The 22,523-nt window shown below is 42.7% G+C and overlaps 1 protein-coding gene across 4 annotated transcripts in view; it reads left to right on the top strand.

The window, feature by feature from the left end:
* Nucleotides 1-22,523, top strand: part of SLC9A9 (solute carrier family 9 member A9) — a 902,600-nt gene that overhangs the window by 700,823 nt on the left and 179,254 nt on the right. For all 4 annotated transcript variants that reach the window (XM_029617398.1, XM_029617399.1, XM_029617396.1 and 1 more), the window contains one exon: nucleotides 714-793. In XM_029617398.1, the coding sequence (XP_029473258.1) occupies nucleotides 714-793 (80 nt within the window). The remainder of the gene's footprint in view (nucleotides 1-713; nucleotides 794-22,523) is intronic.

Raw genomic sequence — 22,523 nt, 5'->3', positions numbered from 1 at the left:
GCGTGGCTACGGCCCGGGGCGGTCCGGGGGCGTGGCCGCGCCCTCCGTACCCGCCCCCAGGTCGCGGCCCGGCGCGCAGGAGGCCCGCTCGCGCGCGGGGATTTACGCCTCCCTCCGGGAGGCGTAAATCCCCGGAGAAAGGTAAGGGGGGGTTTTAGACAGGGCCGGGTGGGTGGGTTATGTAGGGGAAGGGAGGGGAAGGTGAGGGGAGGGCAAAGGAAAGTTCCCTCCAAGGCCGCTCCGATTTCGGAGCGGCCTTGGAGGGAACGGGGGTAGGCTGCACGGCTCGGCGCGCGCCGGCTATACAAAATCCATAGCCTTGCGCGCGCTGATCCAGGTTTTTAGCAGATACGCGCGGCTCCGCGCGTATCTACTAAAATCCAGCGTACTTTTGTTTGCGCCTGGAGCGCAAACAAAAGTAGGCTATTCGCGCGCCTTTTAAAATCCGCCCCATATTCAGCAGCATAGCTGTACTGCTGAATATACATTGTAACTTATCCAGATAAGTTAAGTAACTAGCCAGTTAGAACTTATCGAGATGGCTAGTTACTTAACCGGCCCGTTTTGAATATTTACCCCTTTAACTTACAAAAGATTGTGTTTTAGTTTACTTTGCTTATTTTCAATGAAATGTATTTACTTATTTTCCATGAAATGTATTGTCTATTGTATATCTATATCTATTTTTATTTTTTAAATATTCTCTTTTACAGAGAGTAGATCACCTACATAAAAGCACTACCAAAGCTGAGAGTGCCTGGCTCTTCAGGATATGGTATGGTTTTGATCACAAGTATCCTTTCCATATAGATAATAATACTGGCAAATAGGATGAAAAATCTCTCTATGTAATTTAAGGTTTAAGGTTTATTTATTTTTATACCGTCATTTCAGTGGAACCATCATAACGGTGAACAATAAATTAAAGTAAGAAAATACAATACATAATCAGATCATGTAGACTTAATAATCAGTAAAACATAAATACTAAAATAGGCTTAAGTTAATCAATTAAAACAGAAAGATAAAATAAGATACAAAATAGAAAACGTGCTGCAGTAATGCCGTGTTCTGTTGTCACTATGATTCCAAGTAAGCACATTTAAAAAGCCACGTTTTGAGATCTGCCTTAAATTTCTTGATATCTGCTTGCAGTCTAATTTCTTCAGGCAGAGAGTTCCATAGTTTTGGACCTGCTATCGATATTGCCCTTTCGCAAACTTGACAAAGTTTTGCCGATCTAATTGATGGTACTGTTAACAGTCCTTTATTGGCTGACCGTAAATTCCTCTGCGGCACATGTAACCGTACTGTTGTATTCAGCCAGTCAACATTTGATCCGTAGACTATATTATGAATAATGCATGCCGTTTTATACTGTATACGATAAGTTAATGTTAACCAATGTAATTTAACAAGTATCGGAGTTATATGATCACTCTTCCTTGTGCCTGTTAGGACACAGGCCGCAGCATTTTGTAAAATTTGTAGAGGTCGAACAACATTCTGTTTTCACCCTAATAAAATGGAGTTACAATAGTCTATGTTTGCAAAAAGAAGAGTCTGCAAGAGCCTACAAGACATTTGTGTGTTGGTCACTCCAAAAACCATATTTGTGTTGCCGTTCTGTAACATTTAATGACTGATTTCATTTTGTAGTGTATACTTTAGATTTTCATTTTTAATAATGATCTGTCTTAATTGAAGACAAAGTACAATAAACTTGGTACTCTGATGGGATGCAAAGATGGCAATTTTCTGCACATTTCACACTAGTAAAACGTTTACATTTGTAAAAAATCATTTTGATTATTGTCCTTTGTATGTATAAAAGTACATACATTGTTACATAGCATGTGTATTTTACCAACTGGGAGAAATTCACGCATTGATTCAGCACACATTCGTCTATATACTGGTGAAAGCAAACAGTGCACATGCTTTTTACCATTGAGGAAAGGAACGTTCTTGGGGGCAAGGTGATTTTGAGGGAGTGAATCTATGCACAGACATGTCCACCATTTCTGACAGGCCCTTACACTAGTATATAGAAACATAGAAATGATTGCAGAAAAGGACCAAATGGTCCATCCTGTCTGCCCAGCGAGCTTATGGTAGTATCTTCTGCGCCATGCAGGTTACCCCCATGCTTATCAGTTTCCCAAACTGTAAAAGTCAGGGCCCTCGTTGGTTACGGTCTGAATCCAATTCCCTGTTATCCCTTGCCATTGAAGTAGAGAGCAAATGTTGAAGTTGTATCAACAAATATCAGGCTTATTGGTTAAGGGAAGTAACAGCCGCACCAAAGTGTTACTCCATGCTTATTTGTTTCCCAAGACTGTAAAAGTCGGGGCCCCTCTTTGGTTATGTCTGAATCCCATTCCCCTTTTCCCCTGCTGTTGAAGCAGAGAGCAATGATGGAGTTGCATTAACAGTATTTAGACTTATTGGTTAAGGCTAATAACCACCGCACCAGCAAGTTACCCCCATGCACTCTTTTCTTCATTTCCATCCTCTAGTTATTAAGGATCCACAGTATCCCATGCTCCTTTGAATCACTGTTTTTGTCTTCACCACCTCCTCTAGATGGGCATTCAAGGCATCTTCCACCTTCTCCATGAAGAAATATTTCCTGACGTTGGGTCTGAGTAGTCCTTCCTGAAGTTTCATTCCATGACCCTTAGTTCTTCTGATTTCCTTCCAATGAAAAAAGTTTGATGATTGTGCATCATTAAAACCTTTCAGGTATCTGGTCTGCATAATATCTCTCCAAATTCAGAACCTTCAGCCTCTTCTCATAAGTCTTCTGATGCAGACCCTACACCATTTTGGTCACTGTTCTCTGGACTACCTCCATCCTGTCTTTATCCCTCTTCAGATACGGACCCCAGAAAAGTACTCCAAGTGAGGCCTCACCAAGGACCTGTTCAAGGTCATTATCACATTTTTCTTACTGGTTGTTCCTCTCTCTATGCAGCCTAGGATTCTTCTGGCTTTACCTATCACCTTGTTACATTGTTTCACCATCTTCAGATCTCCAGACACTATTACCCCAAAATCTCTCTCCTGGTCCATGCACATCAGGCTTATATCCCCCATCACATACTGTTCTTTTGGATTACCACATCCCAGATGCATGAATCTGTACTTCTTGGCATTGAATCCCAACTGCCAAATCTTAAACCACTCTTCCGTCTTTCTTATATCACTTTTCATTCTCTCTTCTCCTTCAGGCATGCCCACTCTGTTGCAGACAAATAGGCAAATTTTACCTTCTATCCCTTCTGCAATGTCACTCACAAAGATATTGAACAGAGCCAGTCCCAATACCAATCCCTGTGGCACTCCACTTAACATGGTTCTCTCTTCATAGCAGGTTCCATTTACCATTATACTCTGTTGCCTATCAGTCAATCAGTTTGTGTTCCACTCCACCACTTTGTAACTCACTCCCAAGCTTCTTGTTATATTCACAAGCCTCTATCAAAAGCTTTTCTGAAATCCAAGTAGATCACATCTACTGCTCTTCCTCAATCCAATTCTCTAGTCATCCAATCAAAAAAATCAATCAAATTTGTCTGCCAGGACCTTCCTCTGGTGAATCCATGCTGCCTCGGGTCCAAACACCCACCAGATTGTAGGTAGCTTATTATCTTTTCCTTCAGCAGAGTCTCCATTAATTTTCCCATCACCAAGGTGAGGCTAACCATCCTATAGTTTCCGGCCTCCTCTCTGCTACCACTTTTGTGAAGCAGGACCATCACCGCTCTTCTCCAATTCTGCGGCACCACTCCCCTTTCCAGGGATCTATTGAGCAGATTCTTCAGCGGATCCGCCAGCACATCTCTGAGCTCTCTCAGTTTCCTGAGATGTAGCTCATCTGACTCCACTTTCAGTTTGCCTTGCTCCTCCCATACATTCTCTTCTGTAAACAGAGTTTGGCTACTCCATCCCCATCTATGGTCTTGTTAATCAGCAATGGGCCTTCTCCAAGGACTTCTTTAGTAAATACTGAACTGAAGTATTTGTTTAATGTTGTGACAGCTACTGGCTTAACGACGGTATAGAAGAGAGTTTAAATAAATAAATAAATAAATAAAATACAATTAATATATTTCTGCCATTTCTTCATTACTCTCCACACATTACTGCTTGTTACCTTTCAATTTCATTATACCACTTCTGACCTCCCTTCTTTCACTGAAAAATGTTTTGTCTCCTCACTTTACCTCTTGGGCCATCCTTTCTTCCGCTTGACCTTTAACTTTCCTTATTTCTTTCTTCATCTCCCTCAGTTTTAACAGATATTCTTCCCTGAGTTCCTTTTTTTGGGATCCTTTATACTTCTTGAATGCTGTTCTTTTTGCCTTTATTATTTCAGTCACTTTCTTAGAGAACCAGATTGGTTTCTTTTTACTCTTCTTTGATTTCCTAACACTGTCTGATTATCACTGGTGCTCAGGTGAGCTCCTACCTGAGCATTAGAGACATTATCACCATTAGTGAGCACTAGATTGAGCATCGCACCCTCTCTTGTAGGTTCCATTACCATTTCTTTGAGCAGAGCCCCTTGAAGGGCATCTACTATTTCTCTACTCATAGATTCCGTAGAAGGGATGTTCCAATCCACATCCGGAAGATTAAAATCAAAAAGCAAAACTTTGCCCTTCTTTGTCTTCTATATAGTAACTGTCTCAAGATATTTTTGCTATTTCTTAAATTATTTCTTGAAATTTAATAAATAAATGGTACATTCAAAGGAGTTATTATAAGGACAACTAGCCTTTTGTTAGGAAAGTAAATAAAGTTAAGAGGGCAAAAAAGCCGCTATGGTTTTCTAAAGAAGTAACTTAAAAGGTAAGAGAGAAAAGGGTAGCTCACAGAAAGAGGAAAATAGATGTCATCTGAAAAAGCTAAGAGCAGCTGGGAAAGTGGTAGCAAATACAAATATGGAAATGGAAGAAAAATAGCAAATATGGTATAATGGGGGGACAAGATTTTTTTTAAATATATTAGTGTTAGGAGGAAGTGCAAAAGTGGAATTAGGAGACTTGGAGATGAAGGGGAGGAATATGTAGAGACCAACAAAGGAAAAAGTGGAATTGCTAACAAATATTTGTATTCATTGTTCACTGTGGAAGGGCCAGGAGCAGGACCACATAAAATGAACACAAATAAGATTGGAAATGAGATAAACCTCAAAGTAGATAAAGCAATGGGGCTGGATGGGATATATCTCAGGGTGTTAAGGACTGGCTAACCTTTTTAATATGTCTTTAGTTGGGACTAGTTCCGGAGGACTGGAGACAGGTGGATGCGGTTCATTTTCACAAAAGTGGAAGTATGGAGAAGGCTGGGAGTTACAGGCCAGTCTGGCCTCTGGCCTCAGCAAATGAATAAAATTTCTGCTAAAACAGAGCACTTTCTGGAATCCAATGTATTACACGATCTGAGGCAGCATGGTTTTATCAGATGTAGATCTTGTTGAATTTGATCAGTTTCTTTGATTGGGTGACCAGAGTTGAATCAGGGAGAGATGTAGTGTACTTAGATTTCAGGAAGGCCTTTGACACGGTTCTGCAAGGTGATTTATACATAAGCTGAGCATCCTTGGTATGGTCCCTAGTGACTGACTGGGTTAGAAATTGTTTGAAGCAACATAGAGTAGGTAAATGGCGTCCACTCCAAGGAGAGAGGCGTTACTAGTGGTGTCCTGCAGAGATTGGTTCATAGATGGTTCTTTTCAACATTTTGATGAACAACATTTTGGAAAGATTGGAAAGGTTTGTCTTTTTGTGGATAATGCTGAAATCTGCAACAGGGTAGACTGAAAACTATGAGGAGGGATCTAACGAATCTTGAGGAATGGACTTGAGTCCGGCAGCTAAGATTTAATACTAAAACGTACAGACTCTTTCATGTAGACAGCAAAAACCCAAAATCTAAATTATAAAAGGTGCCTGCGAGCACCCATAAAGGTGCATTTTGGGCACGCGAACACTCGATTTTGTATTGTACGTGCAAGTACATGCTTATCCTTTAAAACATCCTACTGCATGTATGTGTTGGAGCCATTACATGCAGAGAGAAAGATAAGAGAGAGAGAGATAGAGACTCTTTTAAAGGGCCAATCTGACACTCTCTATATATACCTATGCTGGGTAAAATTACTCAGACAACTTTGAGTAACTATCTGGATTTTCAGCCCAAAACTATGCTGACTGAATGTCTGATCTAAAGTTGCCTGATTACTTTAGGATTGCTATTTTCCCCAGGCAGAGTTCCTCAGGTAAATTTGTCTAAGTGAAGCCATGCCCTGGGAAGCCCCCTCAGTGTTGCCTTTTTAGTGCCTGTAAATTGGGTCCAGGCAATGATTTTCTCAGTCAAAATCTAACCAAGGAGGAGCTGAAATAGTTTGTCTCGATCTCTCTAAAAGCCAACCTGACAAACCATTTGACTATTGACCTCAGAATCATTCAGCCGTTCCAAATGAGCTAAATGCTTTGAAAGAAATCTCCACATGAAATAAAAAAAACCTTTTAAAATACACAGTTCTCTGTTGTGGGGATTATTTTGGTGAGTTTTTTTTTTTTCTTCACTTGCAAGAAGAACAGGAAGAGGCTGGATTGGGAAGAGGGAGGAGGTAAGTGGAGATGGGAGGCAGCAGGGACTGGGAGACTGGTTGGGAGGGAGTGCACGGATTCAGAGATTGGGGGGCGAGCAGGAACTTGGGGATGGGTAGGGAGAGTGGGAACTTGGAAATCGTGCAGGGATTGAGGTGGGAGATTCCATGATTGCATGGAGAGTGTTAGATTGGCTCTGTGTGTGTGTGGGGGGGGGGGGGGGGGGGGGGGGGGGGTAGTGTGAGATGGAGCTGCGGAGGGGGTCAATCTGGAAAAAAAAAAAGAACAAGAGGAGACCCATCCAGAAAAGTTTACTCAGAGCCCCATAAGTAATTAAAGCAGTCTTGGATCCAGGACAAGCACGAAAGCAGCTGGGCCTGGGCAGATAGGATGGAGGGGGAGAGATTGCCGGGATGGGAAGAGGAAGGAGAAGCTATAATGCTTGGAGGGAGGGGAGAAAGGAGAAAGAATGCCTGGAGAAAGAGGGATAAAAGTGAATGTCATGAGAGGGAAAGAATGAAAGGAGCGAGAATGTTGGGAGGCAGGGAGAGCGAGAGAATGTCTAGAGGAAGGGGAGAAGGGGGGAGGGAATGCCTACCTTGAGGAAGAGAGGGGAGAGAAAGGGAAAATGCCAGGAGTGTGGATGAAGGAGTTGAGAGAATGAAGGAAATGAGCGTGAAGTATATATTTACTGGTCTGAGAAACAGAACCTATGCTGCACCAATATGTATATACAGTTTGTACAGAAATGCAAATGTGATGCATAGATAATGCCTTTGACATATTAGTACAAGAACCTGGCAATTACCCAAACACTAAGAAGATCCCATGCTACTGATGCAATTAATAGCAGTGGCTATTCCCTAAGTAAAATTGATTAATAGCCATTAATGGACTTCTCCAAGATCTTATCCAAACCTTTTTTGAACCCAGCTACACTAACTGCACTAACCACATTGATGTCATTGATGTACATTTTACTTAGCACCGTGGCCCTAAATTGCCATACTTCTCAGTAACTTTTGCCAGATCTCAAAATAAATGCAAAATTTGTTTCGTGAGCAATAGGGCAATTTGATCGGGATTTCCCCACCCTGAGCCCCCCAGTGTTCTCGTTTTCAAAGGAGATCAGTCTTATCAGTATTATAAAATTGTAATTTTCTCAGGCGCTAGCGTTCTTCACACCTTACTGTGCTGAAGGGACCCTGCGCATTCGATCCCCAGAGCACTTGTCCTGGGCTGTCAGGTCTGAGGGTTTCTACTGGGTTAGGCCGAGTTCTGCTCCACGATGTTCTTTTCTTATTCCACGGGGAGGAAAACATTAGCTAGCCGAACTTCCCCTCCACAGCAGCACAGCCTTCACGTTTTACGGCAATTACAGCTGAATTTAAAATAAACTGAAGAAGCATGTGGGCAAGATGCCAGATCTCGTGGTGTGTGTGTAGCATGTACCACTCTCCCTCCTCGCCTCAGGAGACTCTCTCTTACGTGGATTAAAGGGGAAAAGGCAAAGGAGGGCCCATGAAACATCCAGAAACATTATTTTGTACCCCCCAAAAGGGACGGGTTTTTATCTTTCTCTTTTTAGAAAAAAAAAAATCCCATGCAGCTTCCTCGCTCTGCCAGCTTGACCACAGACTTCCTCTCTTACATGTTTCTAATGAGAATTCATCCCATAGTGCCATGGAGCTGACTCCGGTCAGCCCTCAAGTTCCTGCCAACAATTTATAAACAAATAAATTGCATATGGCTAGTTGCTGTGTGGGAGTCCGCTTTGTCTTTTATTTCCAAAGCAAATGGGAAACCCATAACTCGTGCTTCCATCTCGGGGAGGATTCCAGGTCAGGATGCACAGTTGTCCCATAATTCAACTCATTTTCTTTGGTTGGGAAGTGTTCCATCAGAAATAAGGACCTCAAGGTAACGCATTTCAGAAGACTTCATTCCACCTGATGAAGGTGTTCTTATAAGCAATAACTGGAATTAAGGGATGCAGTAATAATTTAACATAGGTGAAAACCCCTGCTAAATTATGTGAGCAGATTATGTAAATAGCAGGATAATGAGCTGATTAGCCATCATCCCTTTATTTACAAAGACGTATTGCCGGGGCGGGGAGAATTCAAGTTACAGCTCAGGTTACAGCCAGTCCATGTACACTAGCCCCTTCCCAGGTGGGGAGTGGTGATAATGGAGGTGGGGGAGGGGGTGGAGTAGGTACTCCCACCTCTTGCTCTCATACCACATCGTCCTCCAGGATGTGCCTCTCCCAATCTAATCCCCGTCTCTGGGAAACCCAGCCCCTTTAGAAGAACAACCTCTCCCAGATGTCAGGAGGAGACTTCTCCAGGTTTGCCATCTGGACCTTTAACGCTGCACTGCATAACTTTGTGCTCTGACCTGTGCACGCTCAGCAAGTACCAGGCTGTCCTCTTTTTTTTTTTTTTGGCTGGGAAAGGGGTGCAGGAAAAAAAAAGTCAGACAGATCAAAGCCGTGCCCGATCACAGCAACACTGAAATAGCCATACTCGGTTTAATGAAGCTGTTTTAGCAATGCTGTAGTTTGCATATTATTTACTTAGCAAGAGGGGCACTAAAGCACATTTTATCACGCAGACTTACTGCAGGTTAGTGTGTAACTCCCTAAGGGCACAATTTATCATCAAAGCCTTTTCCCACAGACACAGACTGGGAGGAAAATCCTAGTGAATTAGGCCCTAAATGTAGCTCTTTAGATTTTTCACAATTGCAATTTTGCCTCAGCCCTTGTAATATGTATAATAAAAATTTCATAGGCAATAATCTTACATCTCTGAATATGAAATGCTATGTCTGTGGGGCGTACTTGCAGCTTGACATTTGCTTAAAGGTATTAACATTTATCCACTCTTCTGATAATAGCATCTCTTATGTATGTTTATTCTGAGAAAAATGCTATTGCAGCAATCACATGTCTCTTCAGCTGTCAACTCTGAGAGAATTCTACCTATTTAAGCACTTCTAGGAAAGTAACACACATACAAGATCAATGGGTAAGAATAGCTTTTCAAAAGGAACTCTATTGCTGGAAAAATTCAGTAAGATAAATGAATCCTAAAGCTGCAGGGAGTGGGGTCAAATGAAAGCTCTGTTAATGGGACATTTTTGCTTACCAATTGTTACTTCTTAGAGCTTAAATGTTAATGGCAGTGTTTTTGGCAGAAGTAAGTCTCAGCCCAAGGTTTGGAAGCCACATGTGACCCGTCAGACCCTCCTCAATGTTGCCCTTTAAGAAAACTGAATTTCAAAAAAAAGCACAGAAAAAGTTGTGGTAGTATACTTGAAATTCTAAGAACATAAGAACATAAGAATATGCCATACTGGGTCACACCATGGGTCCATCAAGCCCAGCATCCTGTTTCCAACAGTGGCCAATCCAGGCCATAAGAACCTGGCAAGTACCCAAAAACTAAGTCTATTCCATGTTACCGTTGCTAATAATAGCAGTGGTTATTATATAAGTCAACTTAAGTAATAGCAGTTAATGGACTTCTCGTCCAAAAACTTATCCAATCCTTTTTTAAACACAGCTATACTAACTGCATTAACCACATCCTCTGGCAACAAATTCCAGAGTTTAATTGTGCGTTGAGTGAAAAAGAACTTTCTCCGATTAGTTTTAAATGTGCCACATGCTAACTTCATGGAGTGCCCCCTAGTCTTTCTATTATCCGAAAGAGTAAAAAACCAATTCACATCTACCCGTTCTAGACCTCTCATGATTTTAAACACCTCTATCATATCCCCCCTCAGCTGTCTCTTCTCCAAGCTGAAAAGTCCTAACCTCTAGTCTTTCCTCATCGGGGAGCTATTCCATTCCCTTTATCATTTTGGTAGCCCTTCTCTGTACCTTCTCCATCGCAATTATATCTTTTTTGAGATGCGGCGAGCAGAATTGTACACAATATTCAAGGTGTGGTCTCACCATGGAGAGATACAGAGGCATTATGACATTTTCCGTTTTATTCACCATTCCCTTTCTAATAATTCCCAACATTCTGTTTGCTTTTTTGACTGCCGCAGCACACTGAACCGATGATTTCAATGTGTTATCCACTGTGACGCCTACATCTCTTTCTTGGGTAGTAGCACCTACTATGGAACCTAACATTGTGTAACTATAGTATGGGTTATTTTTCCCTATATGCATCACCTTGCACTTGTCCACATTAAATTTCATCTGCCATTTAGGTGCCCAATTTTCCAGCCTCACAAGGTCTTCCTGCAATTTATCACAATCTGCTTGTGATTTAACTACTCTGAACAATTTTGTATCATCTGAAAATTTGATTACCTCACTCATTGTATTTCTTTTCAGATCATTTATAAATATATTGAAAAGTAAGGGTCCCAATACAGATCCCTGAGGCACTCCACTGACTACTCCCTTCCACTGAGAAAATTGTCCATTTAATCCTACTCTCTGTTTCCTGTCTTTGAGCCAGTTTGTAATCCACGAAAGGACATCGCCACCTATCCCATGACTTTTTACTTTTCCTAGAAGCCTCTCATGAGGAACTTTGTCAAATACCTTCTGAAAATCCAAGTACACTACATCTACCAGTTCACCTTTATCCACATGTTTATTAACTCCTTCAAAAAAGTAAAGTAGATTTGTGAGGCAAGACTTGCCTTGGGTAAAGCCATGCTGACTTTGTTCCATTAAACCATGTCTTTCTATATGTTCTGTGATTTTGATGTTTAGAACACTTTCCACTATTTTTCCTGGCACTGACGTCAGGCTAACTGGTCTGTAATTTCCTGGATCTCCCCTGGAGCCCTTTTTTAATATGGGGGTTACATTAGCTATCCTCTAGTCTTCAGGTACAATGGATGATTTTAATGATAGGTTACAAATTTTTACTAAGAGGTCTGAAATTTCATTTTTTAGTTCCTTCAGAACTCTGGGTTGTATACCATCTGGTCCTGGTGATTTACTATTCTTCAGTTTATCAATCAAGTCTACCACATCTTCTAGGTTCACCATGATTTGGTTCAGTCCATCTGAATCATTACCCATGAAAACCTTCTCCAGTACAGGTACCTCCCCAACATCCTCTTCAGTAAACACTGAAGAAAAGAAATCATTTAATCTTTCCGCGATGGCCTTATCTTCTCTAAGTGCCCCTTTAACCCCTCGATCATCTAACGGTCCAACTGACTCCCTCACAGGCTTTCTGCTTCGGATATTTTAAAAGTTTTTACTGGGAGTTTTTGCCTCTACGGCAGGGGTCGGGAACCTTTTTGGCTGAGAGAGCCATGAACGCCACATATTTTAAAATGTAATTCCGTGAGAGCCATACTAACTACAACCCCCCCACCCTCCTGCTTTCCACTTTTCTTAATATGTGGAAGTCTAGGATGGTATTTTATAACAATGACTACGCCTCTTGCACACTTTTTACTTTTGTAGCTGCTCCTTTCAGTTTTTTTCTAACTATTTTTCTCATTTTATCAAAGATTCCCTTTTGAAAGTTTAGCACGAGAGCCGTGGATTTGCTTACTGTCCCCACTATTGCCAAGCGGCCCCACCACCGTTACCTCTCTCAACAAATCCTGTGCTCCACTGAGAATTAGGTCTAAAATTCCTCCCTCCCTAATCAGTTCCTGAACCAATTGCTCCATAAAGCTATCATTTATTCCCTCCAGGAACTTTATCTCTGTAGCGTGTCCCGATGATACATTTACCCAGTCAATATTGGGGTAATTGAAGTCTCCCATTATTACCGCACTACCAATTTGGTTAGCTTCCCTAATTTCTCTTAGCATTTCACTGTCAGTCTCACCATATTGACCAGGTGGACGGTAGTATACTCCTATCACTATAGTCTTCCCCGACACACAAGGGATTTCTACCCATAAAGATTCAATTGTGCATTTAGTCTCATGCAGGATGTTTATCCTGTTGGACTCTATGCCATCCCGGACATAAAGCGCCACACCGCCTCCCGGGTGCTCCTCTCTATCATTACGATATAATTTGTACCCCTATATAGCACTGTCCCATTGGTTGTCCTCCTTCCACCATGTCTCTGAGATGCCAATTAAGTCTATGTCATCATTCACTGCTATACATTCTAATTATCCCATCTTACTTCTTAGACTTCTGGCGTTAGCATACAAACATTTCAAAGGTTGTTTTTTGTTTGTATTTTCATTCTGCTTTTTAATTGATAGGGATAAGTTAGAATTTTTTTAGCTCAAATGAGTTTTTAGTTACAGGCACTTGGACAAATTTACTTATTTTTGGAACCTCACTGTCGGGATGCCCTAATTCTAATGCACCATTAGTATTCTTTGAAGATACCTCCCCCCCACACACACACACACACAGTATGTTGCTGCCATATTACAATAGTCTACATTTGTTGTGGCCTCAAGGCCTTACATTCTGTTATGGCCTCAAAGGCCTCGGGCCTTGCATTCTGTTACGGAGGGCCTCAAGGCCTGGCATACTGTTGCGGGATGGGTTTAGTGTGCCCTTGGGCCTCATCCCGACCCCAGGCGCACCCAGGGCCGACCCGAGGGTTGACGGTGAACTCCAGCATGGCTGGCGGGCTACCCTCCACCAGGCCTGCAGGCTCCCAAGGCCAACAACAAGGAGTTGTTGGGATATGAATGGTCATCCGACCATTCCGAGCCCTTTCGGACCTGCTGCATGGAACAGCATGGAGCAGCAGGCCTGGCCTGAGGTTGAGGGCAGTCAGAGGCCTTGACACGAAGACAGACATAGGTAGATGCAACGGCATCACAGACAAGACACTCTGGCTGAAGCAATGGCATCATAGAAAATGAAGACACTTGGGTTGATGCAACAGCATCCCAGAAGACGAAGGCACTTGGGTTGATGCAACGGCATCACAGAAGACAGAGGCTTGGATAGATGCAACCGCATCATGGACAAAGACACTTGGGCTGAAACACAATTGCACAGTCTCTCAGGGCGCCCTACTCAGCCCACCTGCGGGACTGAGTCGCGGACCACTCTGTTCCACTGCGTGCCCTACACAGCCCGAAGGCTGGTCACAGACCACGAGGAGAGCGTGATGTGTGCAGGGAAGATCTAGGCGAAGAGGAATTCCGATGTCGGGACCAATGACATCCGAAGCTCCGATGGCTGGCAGGAACAGAAGCTCCAGAGCACAGGGACGGATCCCTCCTGTTGGCCACTCCGAGGCACAGCAGGTCAGAAGGCTATGAGCACATATGAAGACGCAAGAAAGAACATCCGGAAAGGCAGGAACATCAAGATGAATAAGATCATGGCAGGACATCAGGACGAGGAAGATCATGACGAAACATCTAGGCTTGTAGGATCAGGACTGGAACATCAGGATATCTGGATGGGACATCTGGACAGGGACCTCAGGCATGACATCAAGACAGAAGACATGGAACGAAGACTAGACGGGACATCTGGACAGGAACCTCAGGCAACGAAGACAAGACTTGACATGGCGAGACAACAGGAACTCCATGGAGAAGACGAGAAGACCTGACGGAGCTCTAGCAGGCAGGAGCCTCCAGAAGGATGTCACTCCGATGCAAGGCAATGATAGACTGATGGAGCAGCCCTTTTATTAGGGCTGAAGCAGGAAGTCCACTCCCTAGGTGGGGCCAGCACACTTCCTGTGCCTGGCCCTTTAAATCCGGCAGCGAGGCGCAGGCCGGCGCCTAAAAAGCAAGCAGGAGCTGTGCAGGACCGCGGACAGTGGCCTGTACCGATGTACAGCACAGGGAGTAGCAGGAAACGGGCAGGCAAGCTTCAGGGCAGCCTCCAGGCTGTCCCATGAGGACTCCCTTGATGGCTTCATGGCTCCCTGCCGCGAGGCTGGCCCGGGGCGGCTCTAGGCCGTGAAGAGGAGGCCCGACGACGGCGTCCTGCCGCGTCGGGTGAAGCAAGTCTGCATGGTGAGTAAGTCTGCTCGCAGGAGGGGCCGTGGGCAGCGGGTCATAACAACATTGGCAAATTTTATTTTAACAATGTAAGGTACAACTTGCTGAGTCAGACCAAAGGTCCATCAAGCTCAGCATCCTGTCTCCGACGGTGACCAATCCAGGTCACAAGCACCCAGGAGGATCCCAAAGACTAGATCCAGTCCTTGCTCATAACTAGGGTTACGCAATGACTTCCCCACGTCTACATGGCTAATAATGGTTTATGGACTTTTCCTCCAGGAACTTGTCTAAACCCTTGTTTTTAACATAATCTGTTTTGGAAGAAATAGAAGTAATTTACAGTGCCATTAAACAACTAGTTCAACATGTCTGACAATCTCCCTCTCCCAATGATATAATGCTGACTCATGAATATATATATACTCGTCCATCATATAGCCTTAGAGGTGCATCTACTCCCTCCAGGTAAGTGATGTAGGTACGAATCTTCAATACGTAAGCGGATATCTTTTGGTACCAAAGTCAGAAACCACCCCCAGATTTGCATAAAAGTCTTAGCATAGGAGACAGCTGTCAATGGAATAAATTTAGTCTCAAGACATAATTAATATAAACTCAGCTACACTAACTGTTTTCATCATCCCCTCTGACAACAAATTCCATAGTTTAATTGTGCACTGAGTGATAAAATACTGTGATTTGTTTTGAATGTGCTACTTAGCTTCATGGAAAGTTCCCTAATCCTAGTACTATTGGAAAGGGTAAATAACCATTCCCTGTTTATCTGTTTCCCTTTTTATCTGTTCTACCTCTATCATAGCTCTTCTCCTCATCATTTCTCCAGACCGAAGAGCTCTTGTTCTGCCTATCCTTATAGGGGACTGTTTCATCCTTTTTATCATTCTGGTTGTTCTTCTCCGTGCCTTTTCTAGTTCTGCTATATCTTTTTCTCTTACCCTTTAGTTTCTCCAAATCAACACCCCAAGCTACATCTTCACTCACTCCCCACCCAAGCACAAATGAGGTGGAGGGGTAGCAATACTTTTTAGGGAAATTCTCATGCCAACCCACTCCCCCACAAGGGAAAGTCATTGAAACCATCCTCCTACAGATTGACACCCCTCTGAAATGAGGACTTTCCTAATTTATTGCCCCTGAAACTATCCAGGATTTCCTGATACCAATGTGAGAAATAAAACTAGATTCTAAACATAAAACAACTTTCTTACTGCCAATCTAAACACCTGAGAGGCTTCCGCTGTAAAGGACCTTCATATATGTACGGCAGCGTGCTCAATATTTGTGCTGCTAGCACATAGTTCACTTGAATACCCAGAATATGATAAATCATCAGGCCTGTGGCGAACTTCTGTAAAACAATTCCCCAACACAGTCCGTGTTAAGGAGTAGAAGAGTAGCCTAGCTGTTAGAGCAGCAGGCTAGAAACCGGGCGAAGCCAGTGGCCAAATCCCACCGCTGCTCTTTGTGACCTTCAGCAGGTCACTCTCAATTGCCTTAGGCACAAGCTTAGATTGTGAACTCTCTGGGACTGGGACATACCTATAGTACCTGAATGTAATCCACTTTGAAGTGCCTGAAAGGCAGAATAGAAATTTAATAAATAAATGTTTCCATTTCCTGAGTCAGGGGCCGCAACACGGCCAGTTTGGAAAGTCCCCCTCACACAGGAAACTGATGCATTCCAAAACACAGACTGCATCACAGAATTGTTTTACAGAAGTTTGCCACTAAGCTAAGTGTGAGGATTTATTATTCCAAATGAGCTTTTTTTTACATACAATTAAAAAATAATTTTCAAAAACAATGTATGGCACAATAGAGGTTTGAAATGTAAAATCCAGGACTGATGATTATATTCTGGTTATTCAAGTGACTTGTGTTCTAGCAGCAAGGATATTGAGCACGCTGCCTGTACATGTATGAAAGTCTTTTACAGTGACAAGGTCTTGAGCATTTAGATTGGCAAGGAGGAAGCTGCTTTGTGTTTAGAATCAGGCATTGTATTCCTCCTTTAACAGACTTTCTTTGAGTTTGAGAAATAATGTGCCAGCGTCAGAAATAATGCGTCATCCTGGGGAATGTTCCCATGCATGTCGATGACATTAACTTAGTATCCTCGGAAGATTTTCTCTCCTTACTGGAAGCTCTGGTCCTGACCCAAATACTCGACAAGTCAACGTATGTAGCAGACCACACTCTTGACCACAATTTCCTCCAAGAGTTCTCAACTGGCAACATCCAAATCACCCAACTGTCTTAGCATCACCACCACTGATAACAGCTTGAGATACAACCGCCCCCAAACCAGAAAATCTGTCAAGGTCATACCTACAAAATTGCTGTACACCATACACATTGTATAACCTGATTCTCTACTATAACACACTTTGAGCTCTTTTGCTGGAAAAGCATGTGAAAAACTAGATGATGATAATGATGTGCATAAAAACAACAAGTAAATGATCCACATGATGTCAAGGGATGGCTCTGATAGTGATAGCTCCACGGGGAGGACTAGGGCCCTAACTACTGAGCCAGCCCAGTGAGGCATGAAAACACGAGAGTCCGTACAAAGGACTTCGATAAATAGCTACCAGTGCCACAGCCCCAAGAATCAGGATCGGCAGAGGCTTGGCTGAGAAAGAAGAAGCTGATCTCCAGCAACTTGAGAGCTACAGAGCCGCTACAGAATCCAGATAAGGTGACCAGGGAAAATTTGACCTGAGTTGTAAGAACCTGATTTCTGTAAATTAGTTAAGATTATTCCCTGCACATCCCTGAAGATTAGGGATGTGCAGGGAATAAAAATTCATTTTCCTTTTTTGGTTTATTTTCAGGAGGATTTTTCCCAGGAATTTCGGTCTGTGGAAATGTTTGATTCGTTTCATTCGTGCAAAAAAAACAAAACAAACATTTAAAAAAAAACAAACCCCAAAACACTCAAAAAAACAAAAACAGAACCTCCTGGCCCCACGACCCAACCCTCCCACCAACCCCACCCAGAAGAAATGACAGGGCCAGGATTTCCCGCCCATCCCCCCCCCCCCCGGCCCCCACTTACCATGTCTGCTGGGGATCTGCCAGTGAGGCCTAGCTCCAAGCCAAAGCCTCGGCCTTGTGTAGGCCAAGGATGCGGTAGATTGCTACAATCTCAGCCTCAGCCTATACAAGAAAGAGGCCTCGGCTTAGGCCAGGGCCTGGGCCAGGGCTCTGGTCTAGGCTGAAGGCCCGGCATCAGGACCTGGTTTCCAGATCAGGCCCCGATGTTGGGCCCTGGCCTAAGCCGAGGCCCCGGTGTCAGGACCTGACCTCTGGACCGAGCCTTTCTTAGTAGAATGAAGGAAACAGAGAGCAGATAGGAGAAGATGCACTGTAGAAGTGGAGGTGAAAAATGTGTGTGTTCAAGGACCTTTGAAAGAAAAAGATGAAGAGAAATAGGATGGTGATTGAAGACATTATTGAGATTAAATGACTTTTTCTTTAAAGACAGGGTGAGCATCATTGTTCATTTTGTCTTTCTCTTTCACCCATCTATGACAATGTAAGCATTGACTGGACTACGTATGAATCTAATATAAAGCCGATAACATAAATTCGATTTGCTGTTCAGCCTTCGCTGTCTGAGCCTTCTCTATAAGTTTTCCCCAGGATTGCCTACAGCAGTGCTCTGATGGTTCACTTGTATTTCCTGGAGATTCCAGGAGAATCCTGGAGGGTTTTGATAAATCTGTCTTCATGGGTTCCAAAGAGGTTTGGTTTTTAGGATAATCAAAGTTTCACAGTCACCTGATTTTTAAACCAAATAAATGGATTTATATCTCATGCATATTTCTCAGATATGTTTTGGGGCCACAAAGACCATAGTTAAGACTTTCTGATCTATACCTCCTTAAAAGAAACCTGTACCCTGTAAACTGAGGTATTTCAAACACACATCTAACTATAAAGTTGTTTTTTTTTTTAATTCCTTAGGCATCTCACTTGCAATTTCCCTGAATTTCTGGAAGCAATCGGAAATGACCTTATATTTACCAATTTGATTAGCCCATATTAACTATGATAGCACAAATGACATTACATACATCATGATATAATGGAATCCCCATTCCATGTGACTCTACTATTTGTGGTAGTTTGTGACACTGTTCCAAATTTGACTACTTCTAAGGATTTAAGGGAATTGTAGAATAATTTATATAGTTTCAATAATTGCTCGAGGCAGGCGTAACTTGCACATGCTGGGCCGGCCGCCAGCGCACCATGGTCTGGTCCGGGGGCTGGTCCGGAGGCCACGGCCATGCCCCCAGAATGCCCCCGATGACGCGTCGGCCGCAACACACACCCCAACATGCCCCCGACACGCCCCCCCAGGAAAGCCCAGGGACTTAAGCATGTCCCGGGGCTTTGCACGCGCCAGCAGCCTATGCAACATAGGCTCAGCGCGCGCAGGGGAAGCCTGGGCCAGGTTTTCAGGGGTACGCACGTATCTTACGCGCGTACCCCTTTGAAAATCTGGCCCACTGTGTATAGAACGTTTAGTGTAGAAGTCACTGAAGCTTCCCTTCATGCCAAAGGCATCTTCTCATGGGCAGCACAGAAGGTTTAGCATAGACATTACTGATACATTCCTCCATGCTGTAAACATTGGCACAGAACAAAATTGGCACCGTTGTTGGTACTGATGACGAAAAAATTCAGGAGCAGACAATCCCTCCTTCTGTTCTTTCTGTCAGTGCTGGTCTCAGAGTCAGACACTTAATCTATCTCTCAACAGCTAGAACACCATCTATTTGTACAAAAATCTGGAAGGAATTTGTTCAAAAATATAAGTTACACAAGAACATAAGCGCATATGTGCACGCATGGTATAACATAACTGAAAGTGCATACATGTGCACCCTATTTATAATGTGCATGCATAGGTGTGCGCAAAACCCATTTCTATACCAGAAGTGGGCCAGTAAACCACCCAGTATCCCAGTACTAGTACACTTCCTCCAACATAGAATATTTAGGAAAACAGGAAAGAGGAAAAAAAGATATTTTATTGGTCCAGAAGGGCTGTGTAGGTATGTGTGTGAGAAAAGCCTTCATTTTATCGCTCGCAATAAGAGCTGCCATTATAGCCACAACCCACGATAATGGCTGCTATAATCCCACATTAGTGTGCGATAAATTTTCGCGACAGGTGGTAGAAATCCCTCATTTGCATAAAAAGCTAGCTTTTGCATACTCGTTATAAAATTTGCATGCAAACGCGTGACGCAAGTATTGTGTGTTAGACCCTTTTATTGTGCTTTGACGCCCTAACGCGATTTGATGTCTTTCAAAGATGTCACAGGTTCCTTCCACGTCTAAATAGTGTCCAGCACAATTTTTAAATTAGGAATCTATATCCTCCTATGCATCTCCCTTATTTGTATTTCTACAGGAATCTTCTGAATTACCTTCATATCTATCACTGGATCCAACTAGGAGTACCAATCTCCAAATAATATGTCATACCCCCTTTTCATTCAAAAGATGGCACAAGAAGTTCTATTTAATCTGGAAGAGGAAAAGCACATTACAGATTCTTCTGGAGTCTTAAACTTCTTACAACCACCCAAACAGACCATGGCAGTACCAAGTCATAAAATTCTGGCAGTCACCTCTTAGTGCACCTCCAGTTTATAGGAAGGAAGATTTATTTTTTTATTTTTTTATTTACTTTTTAAGATATAAAGTTCAACAATGTCCTGGACATTGTTGAACTTTGACGGAATTAAAAGCTCCTGCACGATTCCATAATAGTGAAAGCAGTTCTGAAAAAAAAAGCTGACATACTCCAGACATCCTCCAGGAACCAAACTTTCTGATGCTTTCGGAAAAAAGATATTCCAGGCTGCAATGTTAGAATCCAGAATTTCAGCCCACCAGTTTCAAATGGTGCAATACTTATTTGATAACTTACATAACATAAAGAAAATATCATCCTCATTCCCGTCTGACATTCATGACAAAATAAATCACACAACAGATTAAAGATGCAGAGGAATGCCCACTAGAGCATCTCATGAAATCTATGGCGCTTTTGATATTTCATCAAGATCCTCAGCTATAGCCGTAGAATTAAGACTAATATGACTAAAAGTTTCAGACTGTGAGAAGATGTGCATGACAGATTAGTAGATGCTCCATGCACAGGCAAAAATTTGCTTGGAGAAAAAACATTAATGAAGCAGGTAATTGCACAATTTTGCAAACACTAATCGTGGTCACTATGGAACAGTCATCACAGAAAAAAGGTCAGTATCAACCATATAAAAAAGAATACTATTACAAAAAAAGGCTAAAGGACACAAAAGTCACCGTATAAAAGTTACTAATCTCTTTGTAAAAAGTTACTATCCTCTTTGTAAAAAGCTACTAAGTTCACTGTACAATGTATAATGATACACAATGTTACAAAGCTCAACAAGTCACTGTAAAAAATTACTAATTTAATTGTAAAAAGCCACTAAACCCACTATACAATGTATAATGATACACAATGTTACAAAACTTATAGTAAAAAGCTACTTATTTTATTTTGAAAAGTTACTGACCTCATTGTAAGAAGCTACTAAGTTCATTGTGCAATGTACAATGATACATAATGTCACAAAGCCCAATAAGCTCGCAAAGCTCCAATGCAAATCAGGAAGCCTACACCAATAGACCCCTCTGCTCCTCTGTAAACCGGTTGTGATATGTACGATGAACATCGGTATAGAAAAACAAATAAATAATAAAGAAAAAATGCATCTGCCTTATCCATACTATAGGGAAAGACTGTAGCTGCAGCAACTAACTCAGTATCAACAGCAGCCTAAAATGTGTCCAAGGGAAGAGAATCAACAGAGATCCACCCAGCAAGCTGCACAGAAGATTGGTCCTAGTTTTTGACTACTACCACTATTCCACATGCTCTCTTCTACAAAATCTTCCAACGGGGAAAACACTGCACCATTTTCAAACTCAATGATCTTTAATATCTATGGCCAAATCGATTCTACAGGTTATTCAGCCAGGTTATCCCACTCCGTGTTCAAAAGCTTCCCCCAAACAACCCACCAACAAATTCATACCATCTCTATGGAACAGATACTTTCTGATCTCCAAGAAAACAGGAGACTTCCTCCCAATCCTTGACCTGAGAAACTTGAAAATTTTTTTTTTTTTTTAATGTTTTTTTTTTCAAATTGAATTCCCTGGGCACAGTTCTACCTTATCTGGATATAGGAGATTTGTTGACAGATGTAAAGGATACATAATTACATATTCCAATCCATGTCAATCATAGGAAATATCTGTTCTTTATAAACAAATGGCAAAATCATTATCAGTGCAGTGTTCCTCCCTTTGGTTTCTCAGCAGCACTTAGGCCATTTACAAAGTGCTTAGCAGTAGTGGCAGCACATATCAGAAAGAAGGGCGTTAGACTTTCCATATCTAGATGATTAGCTACTATTCTGCAGATCTTTACCAAAAGCGCCCTATAGCCCGGATTTTCAAAGGCCCGTGCATGTAAAAACTGGGGTTTACGTGCGTGGCTGGGCCTTGCATGCGCCGCATGCATTTTAAAACAGGCTCGGCTACGCACATAAACCCCAGTACGGGCGCAAGTGCCAGGCCCTGAAAAAAGGGGTGGGCTGGGGGTGGGGAAGAATGGAGGGCTGCCCGGAGAAGCACATGCCGGCAGCCGGCTGGCGCACAGAAACTATGTCTGCTCCGGAGGAGCAGCAAGGAGTGAAATAAAAAAAGTTTGGGGTAAGTAGGTAGGGGTTAGAGGTCGGGCTAGAGAGGGGAAAGGGAAGGAAGGTTAGGCAGGGGGGTAGAGAAGTTCCCTCCCAGTCCGCTGCTTAATTGGAGCGGACTGGATGGGAACTGGGAGAGGCCTGATTGCGTCGCCGCATGTAT

This window comes from Rhinatrema bivittatum, chromosome 9, assembly GCF_901001135.1.
Source record: "Rhinatrema bivittatum chromosome 9, aRhiBiv1.1, whole genome shotgun sequence".
NCBI classification, from domain to species: domain Eukaryota; kingdom Metazoa; phylum Chordata; class Amphibia; order Gymnophiona; family Rhinatrematidae; genus Rhinatrema; species Rhinatrema bivittatum.
The sequence above is the reverse complement of the archived record's forward strand: the minus strand, read 5'-3'. Positions and strand labels throughout refer to the sequence as shown.